This window comes from Diadema antillarum, unplaced genomic scaffold (assembly GCF_040938485.1).
Source record: "Diadema antillarum isolate AM-2024a unplaced genomic scaffold, OU_Dant_1.0 seq00000785_RagTag, whole genome shotgun sequence".
Taxonomy (NCBI): domain Eukaryota; kingdom Metazoa; phylum Echinodermata; class Echinoidea; order Diadematoida; family Diadematidae; genus Diadema; species Diadema antillarum.
The window spans coordinates 453,078-475,209 of record NW_027271673.1 but is presented as its reverse complement, the minus strand read 5'-3'; the positions used below and the strand labels follow the sequence as shown (position 1 = coordinate 475,209).

The 22,132-nt window shown below is 39.0% G+C and overlaps 1 protein-coding gene across 1 annotated transcript; it reads left to right on the top strand.

The window, feature by feature from the left end:
• The first annotated feature begins 569 nt into the window (after positions 1-569).
• On the top strand, positions 570-13,968 carry LOC139739164 (transforming growth factor-beta receptor-associated protein 1-like). The gene is made up of 5 exons (XM_071649777.1): positions 570-775; positions 9,791-10,055; positions 10,699-10,859; positions 11,648-11,720; positions 13,357-13,968. Exons 1-5 carry the CDS (start codon positions 570-572, stop codon positions 13,693-13,695), a joined length of 1,044 nt encoding a protein of 347 aa, XP_071505878.1. The 3' UTR covers positions 13,696-13,968.
• Positions 13,969-22,132: the final 8,164 nt, after the last annotated feature.

The window sequence follows — 22,132 nt, the reverse complement described above, 5'->3', positions numbered from 1 at the left end:
GCTGGTTGGTAGTGAGGGTATGTTTTAGATGGTCTAGGGATCTAACAGTGCAGATGATATAAATGTAGGACTATGACATCTAAGCTGGAAATCACAAATGATATAAATGTAGGACTATGACACCTAAGCTGGAAATCACAAATGATATAAATGTAGGACTATGACATCTAGGGTGGAAATCACAATATGGGTGGAAATGAGCTGCTTGGCGGAGGTTGCGTTTTCTGAATACTTTTCAAGTTCTGATTGCTTTGCACACATTTATCAACAAAGGAAGGCTGTACTGAGTGTATTTGGCAAGTCGATGATTCAAAACAATATATGGTTGAGATCAAATAAAATGCAGTTTGTGAAGGTCATTTCCAGAATGTTGTAAGGAAACAATTTAAAAAGAGATCTATAATAGATACAGGTATTGTGTTTTATTTCTGGTGCATTTATTGAGGAAATTAGAGGGCTTTCTCAATCAATGGTTGTTTTTCAAAATACATTGAAAAGCGACGGGGGAAAAAGAAAATAGTAGGTTAGGGACTAAGAGATCGTGAGTTGATTTTGCCAGGTCTGTGGGCATGGTCTGCCGGCCATGCGAGAACAAACTTCCCCTCCCCACAAAAGAATGCACCGGTCCGTGGATGGTGCCATTCTCCTGTGCCAAGGATGGGAGTGGGTGGAACAATCCATTCTCGCTCAAGGTGATTTCTGCCGCACTCGTCAATGGCTTCGATCGGGGTTGGTCCAAACACCCCCACCTCTGTGGAATGTGGAAGTGGCGAAGGTTTGAGGTGAAACGCAAGTCATAATTTCTTTTCCTCCATATTAGCAAAGTAAACAATCATGAAACACATAATGCAGAATAACACTCCACACTTTGTTAATCACATGTCAAAACTATTTACACAGCATAATGACATCTACTAATGAACAAAAAGTGTAGGAGGACAAGAAAATATGAATTCTTAATTGCACTCAGTACATGAGAAGTAGCAATTAATTATCAGGGGGCAGCAACTAGCTGTATGGTCCTTGCCACTGAGGGCGATGTAGCAATTTTTTTGGTTGTTCATCTTCGGGTTTTGTTGGTCTTACATTGCATGTAAAATTCTGAGGGGTCACTCGAGAAATCCTGTCATGTGATTGGCTGGTGCACCAAAGGTCAATTGAGGTCATTTCTTCTGCTGTGACAATGATACAGGGCAATTAAAGGGGCAGCTATGCAGGGGGATGATGTATAGCCAAGGTTGGCCCGATTAATAATATATTCGGGAATCCGTGTGATGCGCAGAAAATGCTTACGCAGTAGGTTCTTGCTACCGGCTCTATCTGGATAAGAATGCCATGGTTAAATTCTTTCTGCCTCATAGTCATTTCTCCTCCTAGTCAATACACACAATTTTCATACCGTAATTTGCCCCAGTGCATGTTTTTCGCTGATGTGCAATAAACTCTTGGAGGTTTGCACTTGTCATGATTTTCAAATGCACTGTGATAGGCAGCGAAATGAAATTTTAAAGATCAATTAGATCAAAGAACTACAAGTATTATTCTGCCAATCACTTGGTGCTGCTCTGTGTTCACAACATTGAGAGAATTAGGCAATGTTACGCCATCAGTTTCTCGTGGGAATGGGGAGTTACATGACCTTTAATCTGTGAGGTTCATTTCATCATCTTATTGGACCAGGGTTAGCGGCAGAGGTCAGCATAGCCATGGATAAGAGGTCAAATACCGGTATTAACCTGTTGAAGATTAGTCTTAAGTGAACTAGGGCAGGTGTCTATGGGACACATGTGCTATAGCAAAATCAAACCTAATCACATGGAAGTGGATCATTTAATTGTTATCTTTGCCCTCAGGTGACAGGGGTGTATCCAGGATTTTTTCTGGGGGGGTCGTAACCAAAATTTTTGGACCTTTACCTTTGCGAGGGAGCGGAGCGACCGAGCGGGGGGAGGGTGTGGGAGGGGGGTGTCCCCCCTTCCACGGTAGGGAGTTTTTGAATTCTATATCTTAAAATGGGGCAATTTGGTGCATACAAAAGTGACTTTTTCGGCATGGCAGTGCAGCTTAGAAATAAGGTAAATTATGGCATACTAAAACTAAGTTACGAAATTTACGAGGTTTTTGACAATTTGCTGGAACACCACCTGGTCACTTTTTTTTTCCTGTTGTAGGCCTATATAGAGTAAAAAGCCCTCAAAAAAAAAATGTCTTTTACAAAAAGTGGACCTCTTGAAAATTTGGGGGTGTCGTACGACCCTCCCGACCCCCCCTTGCATACACCCATGGATGAAACATATTGAGAAATGTTCTCCCATGTGAGAAAATCTGCATGCACACTGACGAGAACAATAGCCCTACAAAATGGCCGAACATATCATATTTGATATTTCATGGGGAATGATGTACTGAACAGACTGCAAATTATTTTCCACATATTGGCGAATGTTTGCACATATTTGCACATCATAAATTTGTGAATATTCACGCGTTTGCAATGCACTATGTACTATAGTTCACTTCGGATGTCAAGCACCAATTATTTTCGAATATTCCTGAATATTGGCGAATATTTTGAAATATTTCTGAATGTTCGCATGGAAAATAGTTCACTGTCGGTACTGTAGTTGTTGGCTAGTAATATGAAACATAAATGGGAACAGTGCAGAGCTCATGCTGATTGTTCCTCAGGGCAAGTGGGAAAAATTGTGAGTCGTTGTTTCCTGGTCTACATTACAGTTTGTTGATGTGTGATCTAATAGGCAGTCATAAAAATGGTAGTTAAGTATTTGTATGTGGGGAAAATTCTGTGAAGCTGTTAAACCATGATGGTGCTTTGTCTGCTGATTCCTACACACACTAGAGCACCCTCTTCACCAATTCGCACAGATGTCATTGAAACTAATTGTCAGTGAATAGAGATTACCTATATCCCATAATCCCCCTTATCCCCCAATTCTCCTAATCCCTACTACAATGTATGTCACCATGGCTGGTTTCTTCCAACCTGTCCTGGTTATGTGGAAAATGGAAATACATAGAACATTTGATGCAATCAGTACATGATCCAATTAGGGTGTGGCCCAAAAATCTGTTAGTGTCCCAATTATGTACTTTTCACTGTGCAATCATCCATCATCATCAGCTGAACTGTAGAGGGAGACATTTGTTATTTTACCAGGCTGCCTTTGACTTTGGCTGTGAAACTCAAAAAGGCTGTTATACTGTGAACTATGTACATGAGTATTTAGTCTGGTAGGAATGGGGGGTCCCCATGCACCCCCCGAACACATTTTTTTAACTTACTTTTTTGTAACCCTTAGGGTGTCTAGTTAATGATTTTTTTTTGTTCCCAAGAAAAAATCGTGTCCCATGGGGGTCATTGGCGGCCATCTTGGCAGCCATCTTGGATTTTCAGGGAAAATCATTATCTTCCATAACTTTTGAACTACACAGCATAAAATTATAAATAAAGCATTTCTTCAGGGTAAACGTGACACGAGAAATCGATTGCAATGGTTATTTACGTGATTAAAGCAAGTCTAAAACAAGAAAATCCTAAAAATATGCAAATTTCGGTGTCATTTTCACCGAAAAATACCTAAATAGTTTAACTTTTGAATTACACAACATACAGGGACAAATAAAACAGTAATTCAGAGTTAATATGGCATGAGGAATCGTTTGAGAGAGTTATTTACATGATTAAAGCAAGTTACATACAAGAAAAGTCCAAACATGCGAGGAAAACCAGTGTCGTTTACCCTAGAAATATTCCCAAGTGAATACAATCTCATATCTCCTAAGAGTAAACTAACCTCTTTTTCTTAACAGTCTGGTAGGAATGGGGGGTGGGGGTCCCATGCACCCTCCTTTTTGTATCCCTTAGGGTGTCTATTTGATTCTTTTTGTCTCCAAGTGAAAATCGTGTCACATGGGGGGTCATTGGCAGCCATCTTGGATTTGCGAGGAAAATCATTAATTTCTATAACTTTCTATAAGTTTCCAACATACAAGGACAAATAAATAATTTCTCCAGGGTAAATTTGGCATGAGGAATCGATTGACATTGTTATCTACATAATTAAAACAATTATGATACATGAAAAATCCAAACATGCGAATAAAAAAACAGTGTTGTTTGCTCTGCCCAAATAGTCCATATACATACATGACAATTATATACCTCATATGATTGACTAACCACTAAAGTCTAGGAATGGGGGATCCTCATGCACCCTAAATTTTTGTATCCCTTCAAGGTGTCTATTAGATGATGATTTTTTTTTCCAAGTAATAATCGTGTCGGAGGGGGGGGGGGGGGAGTCATTGGCGGCCATTTTAAGGGTAACTGTGTCATAAGGAATCGATTGAGATGATTATTTTTATGATTAAAGCAAGTTTGATACAAAAAGTCCAAAATACGAAAAATTTGGTGTCATTTACACCGTAGAGTACCCAAAATCCGTATACATACATGACAAACTACTTCACAAAAGTGACTTGGCACTTTGTCTTTAGATCATAGCTCAAATATGGTGTTTTGTTTATAAAAAAAATATGCAACATGCAACTCCAAGCATTTTGACGTCTCACTTGTTGAAATCAAATGAAAAATGTAAGCACGATGGCAATTGATATGCAGATACCCCTAAAAAAGCAGATCGAAAGAGGTCAACATACAAATTTTGACCACATGTGAAAGTGACTAATCGACAAAATTCAAACCTAAAATGTAATTGAACACTTTTTGAGTGCATCTTCTATTTCATATAATTTTGTATTTGAAGAGTTTGAGTAAGTGTAATTTCATAAAGGAAATCACTGTACCAAAATGCTCTGTCGGTTTCACCAATTTAGGTGTCATATTGTTATCATTAAACTTATTTAAGATTAAGTTAAAAATGGTTCATTCAAATGTATTTGTTTAAAGCCTTCCTGTCTGAAAATAAACATATGAAAATCACTTGACAGTCAGAAATCCACTCTCTCTCTATGACTTTAATTTGTCTAACATATTCTTAATTCTCATCCTATGCAATTATACAAACCACAGATTCGGTAAGCGATAATATGTTAGCTTTGGGTTTTACACTTCTGGTAATTTACAGTCATCATCAAAACGATCATTGTAATCAATGTCTGGCTCCTCCTCTTCATCCTCCTCTGTCTACGGAGTAACTTTCTGAAGCAAGTCAATGAGGGAAGTGGGAAGGATAGGGCCACTTGACCACACCGGATCCATGATACCGAAGGCTGTCTTATGCCACCTTTGTCCAGGATTAAAGCGGTAGCGCACCAGAAGATTGGCTAGTCAGATCGCTTGAAGATGGCAAGGTGGTACCCATGGTTCACACATTGAAAGTGTGAAATAAGGTTGCCTCTGCCAGGTGGGAGCAAGGAGAAATCCACCTTGGATTTGGTCATCAGTTGCTCGCCCTCTCCCACCATCTGTTTCAGCATGATGCTGCGAACGCCATTATGATAGACTTCTCCCGGACCTCGCTATACATTTTAGGCATGTGAATGCTTCAATGTCATCTGTCACCTCTGGCTCCACAGACCACCCATCACCAAGAATTGTGAGGAAAAAACACTCAGCTTGGCATATTGTAAAGTCATATTCTAATATTTTAGTAGTGTTTATTATGATATAATACTGAGCAACTTATTAGATTTCAGTAAAATACTTCTGAAATCACGAAATCAAACAACTCTCACCTGAATGCTATGTGGTATATGGGGTGGCTTTTGTTGATTCTTTAGGGGTCCAACTTTTCCCAACCCATTAAGGCACTTTACTTGTTACATCTTCCCCGGTAGTCCAGGTATTTTGGTATACAGTATAATTATGAGCTCCCGTTGATTCTATATAAATGCAAGTTAATTGACATTGACAACCTGACAATACGTGACAGTCCGTTTATTAAGAAAGATACTACATTGCAGAATGGATTAAGCAAGGACCAAGGGGATCAAGGAAATGTGTGTCTGGATCCCTCACCAAAGCTACCTTGTACCTAAGTTTAGCAGCGCACTTGAGGTAGAGCACGACCCTGGTGTCCGTCTTCTTATACTGGTTAGACAGTTACTCATGGATATCGCGCCATTGTCTCTTGGAACATATCATTGTGTAAACAAAAGGAATGTAACAGAAATCACATTCTCTGAAGCTTAAGTGATTCCTGTTACATTCTTTTTGTTCACCTAATTATTCATCCCAGGAGACAATAAGCTCTATCCATGAGCTGCCGTCTAACCAGGAGAAGGACACCAGGGTAGCGCTCTACCTCGAGTATTCCACTATTAAGCTTGGGTACAAAGCAGCTGTGGTAAGGACACCAGACAGAGACATTTTCTTGATCTTCTTGCACCATGCTCACTCCGTCACCCTCACTATCCTCCTTGATAAATGGACTGTCGAGCATTGCCAGATTGTGAATGTCGTTGAACTGGCATACTGAATCAAAGGGAGCGGGCTACTGTACCACAATACTTGGACGACATGTGTTTACAGGGGAAGATGTAACAAGTGCCTTCAAGAGTAGGGGCGAAGTCGGACCCCTAAAGAATCTACAAAGCCACCCCATGTACCATACAGCATTCAGGAGAGAGTAGTATGACATTATAATCTCTGCAATATTTTACTGAAATGTGGTAAATTGTTCAACATTACATTATAATGAACACTGCAGAAATCTTACAACATGACTTTGAAATGTGCCAATGTTTTTTGTCCCCCACTTAAACCTTGGAGATGGGTGGTCTGTAGAGCCAATAAGAGGTGACAGAAGACATTGGAGCATTCACATGCCTAATATATGACCACAAGAGGTGGAGAAGTCTATTTACAGCAGCATCATCCAAAGCAGATGATGGGAGAGGGCGAACAAATGACTACAAACTCCAATGTGGATTTCTTCATGCTCATATACACCTTGCAGTGACCACCTTATCCCACACATTAAATGTGTGACCCATCGCCTTGCCATCTTAAAGAGAGCTGACCAACCAATCTTCTGGTGCTCTGTATATGACTCCTTTGATTCTGGACAAGGATGGCAGAAGGTAGCCTTTGTTATGATGGAGCCAGTGTGGTCAAGTGGCCCTATCTTTCCGACTTCCCTCATTGACTTGCTTCAGAAAATTACTGAGGAAATGAAGGAGGATGAAGAAGAGGACCCAGACATTGATTACAATGATCGTTTTGATGATGACTACCGGTATAGAAATTAAAGAAGTGTGAAATGAAAACCTGATATATTGCACAACCGCTTCTGTGGTTTGTACAGTTACACAGGGTGAGCATTCAGAATACTTTTTAAGAAAAGTGAAGTCATATTGTGTTACTTTATATTTTTTCAATATACGTTAATTCCATACTTCATGAAAAGCATATACACATGTCACAAACGTTGAAATATATAGATGATGACTGGCGGCGGAGGGAACATACCCAATGTTCCACCCGAAGGGTTTGAAATGCTATTGAGGGAGGTTATAAGTGCGCTGCGGTCCTAGGCCTTAATTCTGTCATTTGTCACGTGGAAATGTTTTCCCATTGGAGAACATTACAAGAATGTTCGCCCATGGGCCAACATAACGAATGTACTTCCATCACGTGACTGTGTTCAGCCAATCACTAATCGGTATGTGACTAACGCTTTCAAAATATCATTATGTCTTTTGATAATAGCTTGAATATTGCGTCTTATATCAGACAACTTGTAACAGAATTCGAAAGGAAACTTAATTCCAATCAATGTGAACTTGAATTGAATGCATACAGGATGTAAGCACAAAAGCGATTCACATGCAAATATTTCTAAATTAAAGTAGCAGCAATCCACATTGATATACAGTCCCTATTCACAGGCTAGATTTCCGGCTGTCAAATGAAATGTTTCTCTTTTTGTTTTCGGACAATAAACTTTAAGCAAATACATTTGAATGAACTGCTTTTTTAACTTGAGAATAAATGAAACCATTTTGGCATCTAAAATTTTTTAATCGGCTCGACATTTTGACACAGTGATTGTTTCCTTGAATATATCCCAACTCAAACTCGTTTTAAATATAAAATGAAACGAAATTGAACGTGCACAAAGAGTGTTAAATTTCAGTTCAAGTTTTATCTTTGTCAATTAGTCACTTTTAAGTGTTGTGATCAACATTATTCTCATGTGTCACCTCTTTTTAAGGGTATTTGCATATGAATTACCACAGTGCTTACATTCTTATTCTATTTCACAAAGTGAGGGGTGACAATGCTTGAAATTAATTTTCTCTTCAGATTCTATTTAATGTTTTTGATACAAAACAAAAAAGGCCTATTTGGGCAATGATCTAAAGACAGAGTTGTTTACAGTCACTTGTGTGAGGTGTGCAATTTGTCATGTATGTAGCATGAAATATTTGGGCCATTTCCAGAGTAACTGCACTTAATTTTTCAGTTTTGGGACATTTCTTGTGTCAAATTTGCTTTCATTATGTAAGTGACAATCTCAATTGATTCCTCATGCTGTGTTTCGTCTGAAGAAATGTTTTATTTGTCCCTGTATGTTGTGTATAGTTCAAAAGTTGAACTATTTGGGTACTTTTCAGTGTAACCGATACAGAATTTATTATATTTGGGACTTTTCTTGTATTGAGCATTTTTTAATCATGTAAATAACCATCTCAATCGATTTCTCATGTCACATATACCCTGAAAAAATGTTTTATTTTTCCTTGCAAATTTACCCTGGAGAAATTATTTATTTGTCCTTGTATGTTGGAAACTTCAAAAGTTATAGAAACTAATGATTTCCCTCGCAAATCCAAGATGGCTGCCAATGACCCCCATGTGACACGATTTTCACTTGGAGACAAAAAAAAAATCAAATAGACACCCTAAGGGATACAAAAATGAGGGTGCACGGGACCCCCCCCCCCCCCTTTCCTACCAGACTGTTAAGAAAAAGAGGTAAGTTTACTCTTAGGAGGTATGAGATTGTCATGTATATATGTATATAGACTACTTGGGAATATTTCTAGAGTAAACAACACTGGTTTTCCTCGCATGTTTGGACTTTTCTTGTATGTAGCTTGCTTTAATCATGTAAATAACTCTCTCAAACGATTCCTCATGCCGTATTAACTCTGAATTACTGTTTTATTTGTCCCTGTATGTTGTGTAATTCAAAAGTTAAACTAATTGGGTAGTTTTCGGTGAAAATGACACCGAAATTTGCATGTTTTTAGGCTTTTCTTGTTTCAGACTTGCTTTAATCATGTAAATAACCATTGCAATCGATTCCTCGTGTCATGTTTACCCTGCAGAAATGCTTTATTTATAATTATATGCTGTGTAGTTCAAAAGTTATGGAAGATAATGATTTTCCCTGAAAATCCAAGATGGCTGCCAAGATGGCCGCCAATGACCCCCATGGGACACGATTTTTTCTTGGGAACAAAAAAATTCATTAACTAGACACCCTAAGGGTTACAAAAACGTAAGTTAAAAAAATGTGTTCGGGGGGTGCATGGGGACCCCCCATTCCTACCAGACTAATTGTGTTGCAATACTAGATAGTGTGCATACACCCCACTAGTTTAATATTGTTTGGATTTGTTGCAGTCCTACATATAAACAGTCCCTAAAAAAATTCTGGTCTGTTAAATGATGATAATAGAATGCATCTAGTGATGTCAATTTTATGAATACTGTAGGTGGTGACTGAAAACATTTTTTACAAAACAACCCACTGCAGAAAGGGATATGTATACATGTATCAGTTGATTACTAACACAGAATTCCTTCCCCTTTTCCAATTTTTGTCTTCATTTTGTTTTCCTCACAGAAAGAGAAGTACCACACCCATCTGGCGGTCCTCTACCTGGACCAGGTCCTGAAGATGAGGACCAGCACCGAGGCAGTGCCCCGGGCCCAGCTGGACCTGGGCCGGTCCAAGCTGCGTCACCTCCTACAGGAGTCCTCTCTGTACAGGGTTCAACTCATCCTGGGCAAAGTGAAGGAGACGGACATGTATGCTGAGTGCGCCATCCTTTACGGCAAGGTATGACTACCGTATTTATGGGTAAACTCGGCCACTAGCTCCCTCATTACAAGTGGCCAAGTTTATCTGCTGTGCCAAGTTTACCCATAACTACAGTATCATAAATGCAAAAGTTTTCCTGCTCAGCTGGATAAGATGAATTTTGTGTGATTTTTTTTTCCCCACAGTGCCAGTAATTGACTTTTGAGTGTGTGTGTGTGTGAATTGGTGTTGAATTGTACAGCAATAGCCCAGCCTAACAGGCAAGTATGTTATTGGAACCACTCGGGGCAAATGAATACATGATTGCGCGAAAATAAAGCAGTTTACAGTATGTCAGTACAATATCTGTCCGTTGGCATGTTGTTTTGCCAGGCTGACTTTCGACCCGTCTACATTTACTTTTGGCAAGAATGCAACAATGGACGTGCATACCAGCACTGGGACTTTTTCTCCTAATACTGTGGCAAAATTTTGTTTGAGATGTAATATCTTATACAAACAGACAAAAGGAAGTGTCAGTATCGAGTGTTCAAACTGGTACCCTTCAATATTCACATTGAACTCCAAGGTGATTGCATTTGTAAGGTGTAATTGCATCAAATCGCTCGAAATTAACATACATTGATTGTAATTTTCCTTTGACCCTTGACCCATAACACAGCTGGAGGAGCATGACAAGGCTCTTCGGATCCTAGTACACAAGCTCCAGGACTACGGAGCCGCCGAGAACTACTGCGTGGTCAACTCCAAGGACCAGGACCTGGCCTACCGCAGGAGACTGTTCCAGCTCCTGCTCAGTGTCTATCTGGACCCAATGGAGGGGTGAGTTCCAGGACTACTTTGTTCTTCTGATCCAGGGCAGGGAAAGGTCACCCCATAGTCCAAACAGATAAAGACAGGTCATTGCCATGCTAAACACTGTCTGTTCTTTGTATATTGTATACGCCATATATTTCGTGAGTCTAAATTTTCGCGAATCGGGAATTTCCGACGATTTCACAAGTGGTGAAATTCGCGACCGTGGAGTCCTGTACCAAACACAGAAATGTACATGTGTACATCACATTCACGTCGGCATTAGAGTCAATATTTTTGCGTGACTTTAATTTTGCGAATAGCACCCGACTCGCGAAATTTGCGAAAATAAAAACCTCGCGAAATATTCAGCGTATACAGTATTTTTATTTCTCTGAGCTGTCAACATAACAAAACAAAACAAAACAAAACAAAACATTCATAACAAAAAAGTAGGAAGACAGATAAAAATGAAAATAAATTCTGAAACCAAGGACAACATAAATATTTTTGTGGGATGCGCTTATCTGTTCATACAACAAGCAAGAGCACAATGCCAAACTGCACAGAGTATGCACCAGACTGCTGCTTTGTGACAATTATTGAGAAAATTTCAATCACTGCATATAAAAATGTTGTGGCAAAGTGTCAAAAATGCATGAAAACAAACATGTTACAAACATGTTACAAATTCTTATCGTCTGGAAATATCTGCCCGATGCCATGGTTGATTTGTGCCACTTTGTGTCAAAACGTATTCATTATGCTCCTGCTTTAATTCTGGTACTGTGCTGATTATTTCTGCCTCCGAACAGAAAGAAGGACTCCCTCTTAGGGCCGGCAATGAACCTTCTCAACAGCCCCGAAGCCGACTTTGATACTGTCAGGGTGAGTAACAAAGTGCCCTCTATAGCAGCAATATTCTTGCACTGGTTGTTTCTTCATATTTTTTTTTTCCGTCACTGTGGCTAGGTCAGGGTGAGTAAATAGTGCCCTCACAGGCAGCAATATTCTCGTACTGGTTCTTTCTTATTTTTTGTCACTGTGGCTAGCTTAGAGCTGCCAAGTCTTTCCTTGATTCTGTAGGAGGCCTCCTGAAAATGTTGATATCTCGTCATGCGTGGATCAGAGAATATAAAAGTCTCCGTGATTTCATAATTATTTTTTGCCTACTGAATTGCATATCAATATGCAAGTATCTCCCAACTTAATCTGTGACTCTTTCTGATTTAAACCCGTTGAGGACGGTTTGATTTTGCTACAACACGCATTTCCCATAGACATCTGCCCAAGTATACTCGGGACTCGTCCTCAAAGGGTTAATGGGGTTCCTGTGGTAGCTACTACCATGGCTAAAATATGCATGTGTTTTGTATGTTGTTCATTTTTAAATCATATTACATAATCTTCCTAATGCTAGTACCAGTGTTCATTAAATGCACTCCATTAACCCGTTTTATGTTGAAAACCGTAAGTGAGTTCTCTCAAAATCTGTGGAAATTGGTTAGTACAGGTGATTCCCATTATAACAAAAAAGTCCTCAGGACCAGCAGTTTTTTTTTTCATTAGCTGGGTTCACACGTACAAAATAGCGGGATGACGATTGCGCTCCATATCTCGAGATTTTTTGCAACCGTTCACTCGCTCCAAATTAGCGGGATAGCGATCGCGCTCGGAATCTCGAGTTTTTTGCAACCATTCACACGTACAGAATTATCCCGCTAATTGCCGATTGAGATAACAGCAAAGCCTGCAAACTGGGTCACGCAGCGCCCTTCTCTATCAATGCCTGCGCGCCCTTCTCTTTGCCCATTGTTTTTTGCGCGTCAGTGGTGTGGTTCGCGCGCTGTAGTTGTGCGCCAAAGAGGTTCAGGACCTCTTCGCAGCGGCGCCACTGTTGTGATGTGCGCATTGTATGATGGGATATAAAAACTCGAGATTCTAAACCCGACCGTTCACACGTACCGGCGCGGGCCGAATTATCCCGCTAATTGAGGAATTAGCGCAAGATTTCTTGGAATTAGCATCGCGATGCTGATCGCACTAATTTTCGGGTTTTTTCTGTCCACACGTGCAAAAAACTTGAGATACCGATCGCGATGCAAATCTCGAGATTTGCATCCCGCTAATTGGTGTACGTGTGAACCCCCCTATTATATCAAAATTTCCCTATAGTTGAACAAATAAAGTACACGCGTACGTAAAGATATATTATACTTAATAATAATTTGCAAACCTGAGTTTTCACTACATGGTATCAACATTTCATTATAGGTGTGCTTGGTATTTATCAGGAGTGCACTGTATCCTGAAATATACAGTGCAACCCATTATAACGAGGCTGTACATACCGGGATGCATGATAAAATGACTTGGGTAATTTTGCAGGTCTTATTCCTCCTATATTGTTTTGTGTTTGTAACCAATATAAAGAGATACTGGATATAAATGCAGAAATTGTAGTTTTTCCATGCAGATCGCTATGAGGTTTCACTGTATTATACACTACATTATGCCATTCCAGGTTTTACAGCTGCTTCCCGAAAACTGGTCCGTCGGTGTCATCTCCCGCTTCTTGGCCAACGCCGTGCGGGCGAGCACCCATGGCAGTCGCATGTCCCGCGTCCAGCACACGCTCTCCCGCAGCGAGAACCTTCAGCTCCGCGGTGAGGTGGGCGCCCACGGACGCTGCCTTATCCCAATGACGGAGGACCGGCTGTGCCAGGTCTGTCAGCGGCCGTTCAGCGAGCCGACCTTCGTGCGGTACCCGAACGGCGTCGTCACGCACGCGCAGTGCGCCCGCAACAAGGCCGTATGTCCCGTGACAGGGAGAGTGTTCAACACAAGGAAGGACTCGGGATAGCACAGGGTTTATTAAAGAAGAATGTACAGGAATCTTTTAAAAGAGTTAGAAGTAGAAACCTTATGAGCCTTCTTCACTGTAAGCCAACTCAAATTCCACCAAAGTCTACTTAAGAGTGGCATTGACCACCAGGATCATATCATGTATCAGGGAAAAAGTGGCGGTTTGTTTTGATTTTGCCTAATCATGGAAGTCAAAGGTATCTTAGCCTTGAGTATCAAACAGAAAGGACTTTTGTCTCTTACCATCAAACATTTTGAGCAATTCCTTAGTGATTGTGATGTGTATCGAATGTCAATATTTTAATTTCTTCTTCATGGGTTATCATGATTTCTATTGTAATCATTAGGAGTTTTCCTCTTGTAAACTTTTTTCATTTTGCTTTTAACTCTGAAACAGTGAAAGAAAACAGAATAGCTTCAAAGCTTTAACATCTCAATTTCCAATCATGACTGCCATTTGACAGATAGAATAATTAAACACTTGCTAGTTAGATGTGTTTTAATATGCCATTTTAACTCATTGAGGACGAGTCCCGAGTATACTCGGCAGGTGTCTATGGGAAATGCGTGTTGTAGCAAAATCAGTCCATCCTCAACGGGTTAATGGTAAATACAATGGGAATTTTTGTTGGCTTGCATTAGATGACCTCTTTGGTAAACTTGTATAAAAAGATAGATCTATTCTATGGCAGAGTGACCACAGTTTATAAGATTTATACTCATTTATCAATATTTGGTTGAAATTCTCACTTCTTTTTAAATACTGCATCAGCATTTATTAAAAGTCCATATATAAAGCTACTGTAAAATGAGGAATGTTTGCATGCATTTAAACTTTGCGAATTTCGCGAGAGCCAAAATTCGCGAAATTAAAATGCACACAAAAGTTCTTACCTACACTATATGCATTGAATGCCAGTGGCAATTCGCGAAAATTTCATGCTGCGAATATATTTTACAGTATTCAGGTTGGTGACATGACATTTGCTCCTGCAACAATTACTCTGATCTATTTTCTCCAAGGACTTTGGATTAGGGTTAGGGTTAGGGTTGTGATAGGGTTTTAAGATTTCAACTGTAGCTTGATGTGAAGATCAGGTTTAGGGTTAGGGTTGGGGTTATGTTTGTGGATAGAATTTAAGTTTTGCTTTAATAGCATGCAGATATTTCATGGGATCAATTGTCACAGGAGCAAATGTCCTGGAACCAACCAAGTCAAGCCTTACCTACCTTTGGGCATATGGAGTTATTGGACCGATAAATCTGCCTCTTGTTTGGTGGTCTCTTGTTAACTGTAATACAGTTGGTCCTGCGCTGCCCCAGTTGGCAGATATCTTCCATTCACTGTGCTGTGCAGACTGTGCGATCTATGGTTTATCATGTTATCGAGGGAACAGCTCCTGATTACAATGTTTGTTTGTTTTGTCAATACCAGCCTACACGAACTCTTCGATCCTCAACTTCTGGTCTCGTACATAATTATTATTCCGTTTTCCAGGAAATCTTGGGGGGAACGAGCTTTCGCTCACGCTGGACCAACACTGTGGAATTCACTTCCTCGTGAGCTGAAAGACTCAAGCTTCATAACATCTTTTAGGAGTGATTTAAAATCCTATTTGTTTAGTAGTGCATTTTGAAGACAGACTTTCATGTCTTCTTTTTCATCTTCTTCTATTACGGTTTATGTACTTGTATTTTCAGTCTTTTTGCCTTGATGTAAAGCGCCTTCAAGTTGAGCATTTAATCAGAGTGGAGAATGGGGCTATAGAAATTGTTATTATTATATGCGCACATGTGAGTTCGGCGGGTTGAATTGCTGGATTGCTTGCGTATAGGCGAGTAGCATTCAGAGGTGGTTTTACTTTACTTTTACTTTACTTTAATTTTCCGGAACGATGTTGTAGGTCGGAGCCTGTTCATCGATTGGATTGTTTCCTCAGCTGCTCTTGATTCTTCCTTTGGTTTTACCAAATAAAGCACACAAAATGGTGTTTTAGAGGGATAAATCATAAGAATTGGTGAGCTTGTTGCATTCCTTGAGTATATAAAGGTATGCATGCTAAATTTTTGTGATCTGTTATGATGGAAAAGGGAAAATCTTCCCCATTTCCTACTTGCCATCATACAGCAAGAAAGTCCACACAGCAGAGTGAATGGAAGAAATCTGTCTGTTGTGAGGGGTCGACCTTATTACAGACTGTAGAGATCACAAGAAACCACCGGGACGAGAGATAGATTTATTGGTCTAATGAAGTTGTATGCTTAAAGGATAAGTTCACCTTCATGTACATGTGGATTGAGTGAATGCAACAACATTAGTAGAACACATCAGTGAAAGTTTGAGGAAAATCCGACAATCCGTTCAAAAGTTATGAATGTTTTAAGTATCTGCGCAATTATTGCTGGATGAGGAGACTACTACAATGTGTGATGTCACATGCGTACAACGATATAATGAAAATAATAAGAGAATTTCACAAAATTTTTGTTTTTGAATAAAGTGCACATTTCTTGGACTTGTTACTGATGTATGTTAAGGATGATATTATTCCCCTTGCCTTCTGAAAGAGAGAAATCGAGTGTTCTTTTGTTATGCGAGAAAAGTGAAAATAAGGTGAATTTTCTTTATACTTTCTTTATACCGTTGTACTCCTGTGACATCACAAGCTATAGTTGTCTTCTCATTTAGCCATGACTGAGCAGAAACTTTAAAAATTCATAACTTTTGAACAGATTGTCGGATTTGCCTCAAACTCTCACTGATGTGTTCTACTAATATTGCTGCATTCACTCAACCCACATGTCTATGAAGGTGAACTTGTCCTTTAAAGGGATGGTACAGTATTGGTGGAGATGAGAATTGGGATTTTAACTTTTTGCGAGATACCAAGAAAACACTTATTATATAGTACAGAGCATACCATTTTAAGAGGAATTCAAAGTTTATTTGATGAAAATCGGGTGTGGAATGACTGAAACATCCAAAAACAAAGTAAAATAAAGCGATCATAATAAAGTGGGGATCCCACACTTTATTAGAATCACTCTTTTTTGGATATCTCAGCCATTTCAAAACCAATTTTCATCAAATAAACATTGAATTCCCCATAGAATTACATGCTCTTTCATATTTCATAAGAGTTTTCTCATTATCTCACCAAAAAATGTTAGAAACCTGAAATTAGGTCTCTACCAAAACTATACGATCCCTTTAAAGTATGAATTGATGATGTTTTTGCCCTTTCTTCAAAGTAGTATTCTAAGATGTAATATATAAACTAATCTGTCAATCTCCATTTTATTTTGTAGCATTTTTTTCCCAAAGAAACTAAGTTTTGGTGGGGGAAGCAAACAGGTTTTTACTTGCACTTTTGTTTGCTGATTAAAAGAAAAAAGTAGCCAAAAAATTGTGGAGACACAAAGTTTTGTTCAAGGAATTTCATGAAGTAATACATTTGGAAATGTATTGAATGTACATGTTTCAGAGGTTTCAGAGGTAATGTGGAATGTTATTGTGTCAAACAACTCACTTTTTGTGTATTCTTGTTTTGGAATCTGTATTGTAAATTTTATAATTCATAAAAATACAGTGGACTCTTGTAATAGAGAATTCTTAGACAACAAGCTCTTATTACAGCAAGCTAATTTTTTCTTGCCATAGAAGTTTGACAATATCTTTGTTATTTACTTCTTCTTTTTTTGCAAACCCTGATGAACCCGTTGAGGACGAGTCCCCAAGTATCCATGGGCAGATGACTATGGGAAATGCATGTTGTAGCAAAATCAGTCCGTTCTCAATGGGTTAAGCAAGATTTTGATACAGCAAAGCGTCTTCTTTGGTCCCAAAGAGTTTGCTGTAATAAGAGTCCACTGTACAAATCATGTTGTCTCATGTGATACACTGTAAGAATAATGACGGAATAAAGATGATTGTACAGATATGTGCATTTTATGAAACAATTTCAAGCAAGGCGCCCTCCTTGTCTCCTCTGCATTTTTGTTTTTGTGTTTGTTTGTTTGTGGGTTTTTTTTTCAGTTTCATCTATTAAAGAAGCTCCTGGATCAGCTGCTTCTGTGCAACCTCAGTATAAAGAGTGTCTTTGGATTAAGAATCTTCTTTCCCACCATATCAAGTTTTTTGTAATCAGTAGCCCATGTATCAGAACTATACAAAACAGTAATAATCAAATGAATAACAACAATCATTGAAAAAACACATCTAGGAATTGATACTTTGTATCCTATGACAAGATTTTTTTTCATTTTTTTCATTTTTTACTGGAAGTTTGTTTGTCTTGTTTGTTTATTTCTAAACTTGAGAGCATCAATTCTATTGTTTCGTTTCCTACAAACTTTATTCCGGTGTCAAAATTGTTGGTGATCTTGAAGTTACCATTGCTTAGAATACAAATACAGTCAAACCTGTCTTAATAGCGACTACCTGTCTATAGCGGCCACCTGCGGTATATGACCATTTAAAACAATTAACCCCGAGAGAAAAAGCATGTTAAAGAACCTGTCCATAGTGGCCACCGTCCATAACAGCCACTTTTTTCGTCTCCCTTGGGTGACAGCTATAGATGGGTTGACTGTATCTAAACTATTAACTGTGCTAAAAATATGATAGCTCTGTCACTTAGTAAAGCCTTCACACTGTGTATACACACAAACATTTTCTGCCATGGAAGAACATAACAAAATGTTCTGCCCCCAGCAAACATAACAAGTGACAAAAACCCATGCAATATCTATGATGTTTCCTGCATATGCTCTGCACATTTCTCACCATAAACTGCATTGCACCACACAGGACAAACAGGATACACAAAAAATAATGGATCAGTAAAAAAAAAAGCGAGAAGTCTCGATTTTTCAATTTCTTTATTGATATGAGCAATGAGGAAGCGATAAGAAAAAGAAAAAAATATACATATAATATTTTTGCATGTCACCTTTTGAAATCAAATTTTCAAACTTCAAATACAAACAAAAAGAGAGTAAAATGTGGTTGTTGTTTTTTTTCAAATTCTGACATGTATAGATTAGATGCCTCATTCTGATAGTACTTATTTCATAAATTACACATTAAAATAAAAAAGGACTCATTGATCAAGGTAGATTTTTATTGTGATCTATTCAGAACAGAGCAGAGAAAGAGAATTGGATAACGGCCATCCACTCGAGATTCAAGTTCAAACAAGATTTGGTCTGCATTCGCGCAAGAAATGTATCGGTAAACGCATCTCACATACATTACATATAATACGTATATACAGCATAATATCTTTTTATGGTATTCCATGATTATTTCCAATATCTAAGACGATGCATTCGGATATCAATATACTCCATTTGCCAATGGTGCAGATGTTCGCTGTAAGAAATAAGTCACTGTGTCATTTGAATAATATGCACTTGATAATCAGAGTCCAAGAGTACTACTCGCAAGTCTATGAACAATACTTGTACAACTAAATGTTCCCCTAAAAAGAAATAGAGAGAGAGAGAGAGGTAATTGAATCAGTTAACTCCGATTGTCTGCTGATCTCTGATTGGCTCCAAGTGTGTGAGACAAAAAAATAAAATAAAGAAAATAAAGAAAAAATGTATACCGTAAAGCAAGACTTTTTTGTGGCACAAAATTTTAGTGAAAAAATTGCCACTGGCATTCAATGCTTAATGTGTAGACAAGAACATTTGTGTGCATTTTAATTTCGCGAATCCTGGTTCTCGCGAAATTAAAATGAACGCAAACATTCCGGGCTTTACAGTACACCCTTTCGCTGCTCCCTATTCGCCCTTTTGCTGCTCCCTATTCGGCCTTTGCCTCTACCTGTCTATGGCTACAACATTTGCTTCGCCTACTCTCTCTCTCTTTCTCTCTCTCTCTCTCAACCTCTCTCACTATATCAATGTATGTCTATTTCTATCTCCCTCACCATCTCTATCCCTCTCTTACTCTTTATTCCTCTCCCTCTCTCTCTCTCTCAAGTACAGATTATACCTCGATTTCAAGTACTGGTTAGTCTCCCTACGAGGGGGTATGTCACTTTCACGCTAACGCCTTTACAAAAGTTGGGTATGGGGGAGGGGGATCATAAACTAATAAGCACAACAGATTTTCAAGTACTGGTTAGTCTCCCTACAAGGGAGTATGTCACTTTCACGCTAACGCCTTAAAGGTTGGGTAGGGGGGGGGGGGGGGGGGGTCACAGACTAAGAAGCACAACAGATTTTCAAGTACTGTTAAATGATGCATTCCTTCAATGGCCACTCCTCTCCTTCTTCACTCAACTGCAGTTTTCATGTATGGAGTACTGAAGTAGCTCTGAACATACAATGTACTCATCAGACACCTTATTCCCTTTACAACGACTAGCCCACGGATTCATATAATTTCTGACATAAACTATTCACGACATTTATGCAAGTTTTTTCAGACGTGATTTCTTCAATCGAGACCTAGGAAGCAGTCCGAGTGAAATTCTTGCAGAACTCGGTTCCCACGGAATAGCGCGGGCAGCTGAATTTACACTTTGTAATACTCTGAAGCTATTAAAACCACTCGAACCGGCATTGCCGACAACCCAGGAATAATGCGCCCCTATCCGGGGGTTTCGATTTCCTTCACAGAACAGAACCTGTGCACAAAAACCTCTTGTCCATAAAGGCCATTTTCCTGTTTCTGTACAGGCAGTGTAGTGAGTGAGGTTTGAAACGGATTATGAATATTCTAGTACAGTTGTACCTTTCTCCACACTCGATTTGAGTTCAACACCCACCGTAGAATCACATATTCAAATTTACACAGAAGTTGAGCTTCAAGCACAAATCGCATACCAGTCTGTTATGTCTCTTGCGCAAATTCAAAAATCTACAAACTCCAGCATCGTTGCGCACTGCATAGTTAGCAACAGTGCAGACAGCATTTGGTGGAACATCTCTTGGAATGGATAGGTGAAACAGTCTTTGTCATGGTTTGGTCGATAATGAAAAATGGTATTTGATGTACCACGGGTATATAACACAACAAACCTTTGTGGCATTACTACAGAATACATGCATATCGTCGCTTGGGTGACAAGACCTCGTATCTACAAAATGTCAAATGTTCAGGAGAGCCCAAAAACATGGCGGCCAAAGCACTGTGGCGAATGGGAGAGCCTTTCCTTTGATGTGCTGTGGTGGCTTCATTTTTGGAGTAAGACAGTTGGGATTTGGACAGTACATCACTTAACCCATTATTTGACCATTAATCAAAAAAAGTCATTTTCACCAAAATTGCAGATACAAGGTCTTGTCACCCCAGCGACGTTATCATCATCCTATGTGGTTACATACAACTGAACGTCTTACGTATTACGTCCTCGGGACAATATTTCAAATGCCCTACCAAAAAAATAAAAATAAAAGAACACACATCAATAGACAGGCAAAATATAGAAATTGCCACGTACAGCAACTTCCATTTTTACCGTGGTTGCAGATCTCACAATAGTGGAGCAAGGCTTCAATAGGCACTTTTTGATTTAATAACGGCCTTCGGAATCAGTCGCAAGTCTTTGTAACAAACAGACCTAAACGATGACATCATCAAGAGCATCAGAAAAGAATTTTTTCTTTTTTTAAAGTCCTAAACAATGCCCAGCAAATAATTTGTCATATTCCCATATTAATTACATTCTTCTTCTTTTTTTCATATACTTCCATGATTAAATAATTAAAAGGGCACTACGAAACGGGAGACCTATTATCATCTTGGCTTCCATCTAAAGTTTCGGTCAGGACTCCAATACAACTCTGCTCTCTACTGCTTGTAGCTCCCTTCAATCATTTCATAAACTTTTCATAATGAAGAAGCCCTAAAAATGGATGACAATCACTTGGTAAGTATCACTGTCATAAGCTGCTGCTTTGCTGTTAATTGCAGAAAATTTAAACAAACATGAATAACTTTGTATACATATCATATCTATCATGTCCTACAACACGGAAATGCACTAGCACTTGAAAAACTACACATGGTTCCACATCAAGCTAGATAAAATGCGCTACAGCTGTAATACACTTGTTAAAGAAACAAAATGACAATAAAAATCTTGCTTAGAATGGGAGAAAACGATGATGTGGCATACTTGCACGAGTCGCTGCAATGCATTGCCAAGTTACAAAGCCACGACTGCAAATTTTACTTTGAAACTCCTAATGCCGCACTCAAGTGCAAGCAAGTTTGTTCATCAGTAAACTTTTTATTTCACCTTCTGTGCATGTGGTACTGACATTCCATAGATTCCACAGATTCCATAATGAGTGAGGTCAAAGGTCAGAAGCAAACCATAGCCCCTTTCTCTTTCCCCTTTCTCCAAGAATAGAAAACAAACTCTAGAAACATAGATGCCGCATACAATGTAGTTTAGTGGGGGGTTTTTTTCTTC

What these genes read in the sequence shown, in the direction of transcription:
- LOC139739164 (XM_071649777.1), top strand. Translation starts at nt 570, where the DNA reads ATGGTCTGCCGGCCATGCGAGAACAAACTTCCCCTCCCCACAAAAGAA. An exon ending in GGAATGTGGAAGTGGCGAAG is followed by an intron (nt 776 to 9,790) that starts GTTTGAGGTGAA and finishes TTACTAACACAG; the next exon opens with AATTCCTTCCCCTTTTCCAA. An exon ending in GCGCCATCCTTTACGGCAAG is followed by an intron (nt 10,056 to 10,698) that starts GTATGACTACCG and finishes CCCATAACACAG; the next exon opens with CTGGAGGAGCATGACAAGGC.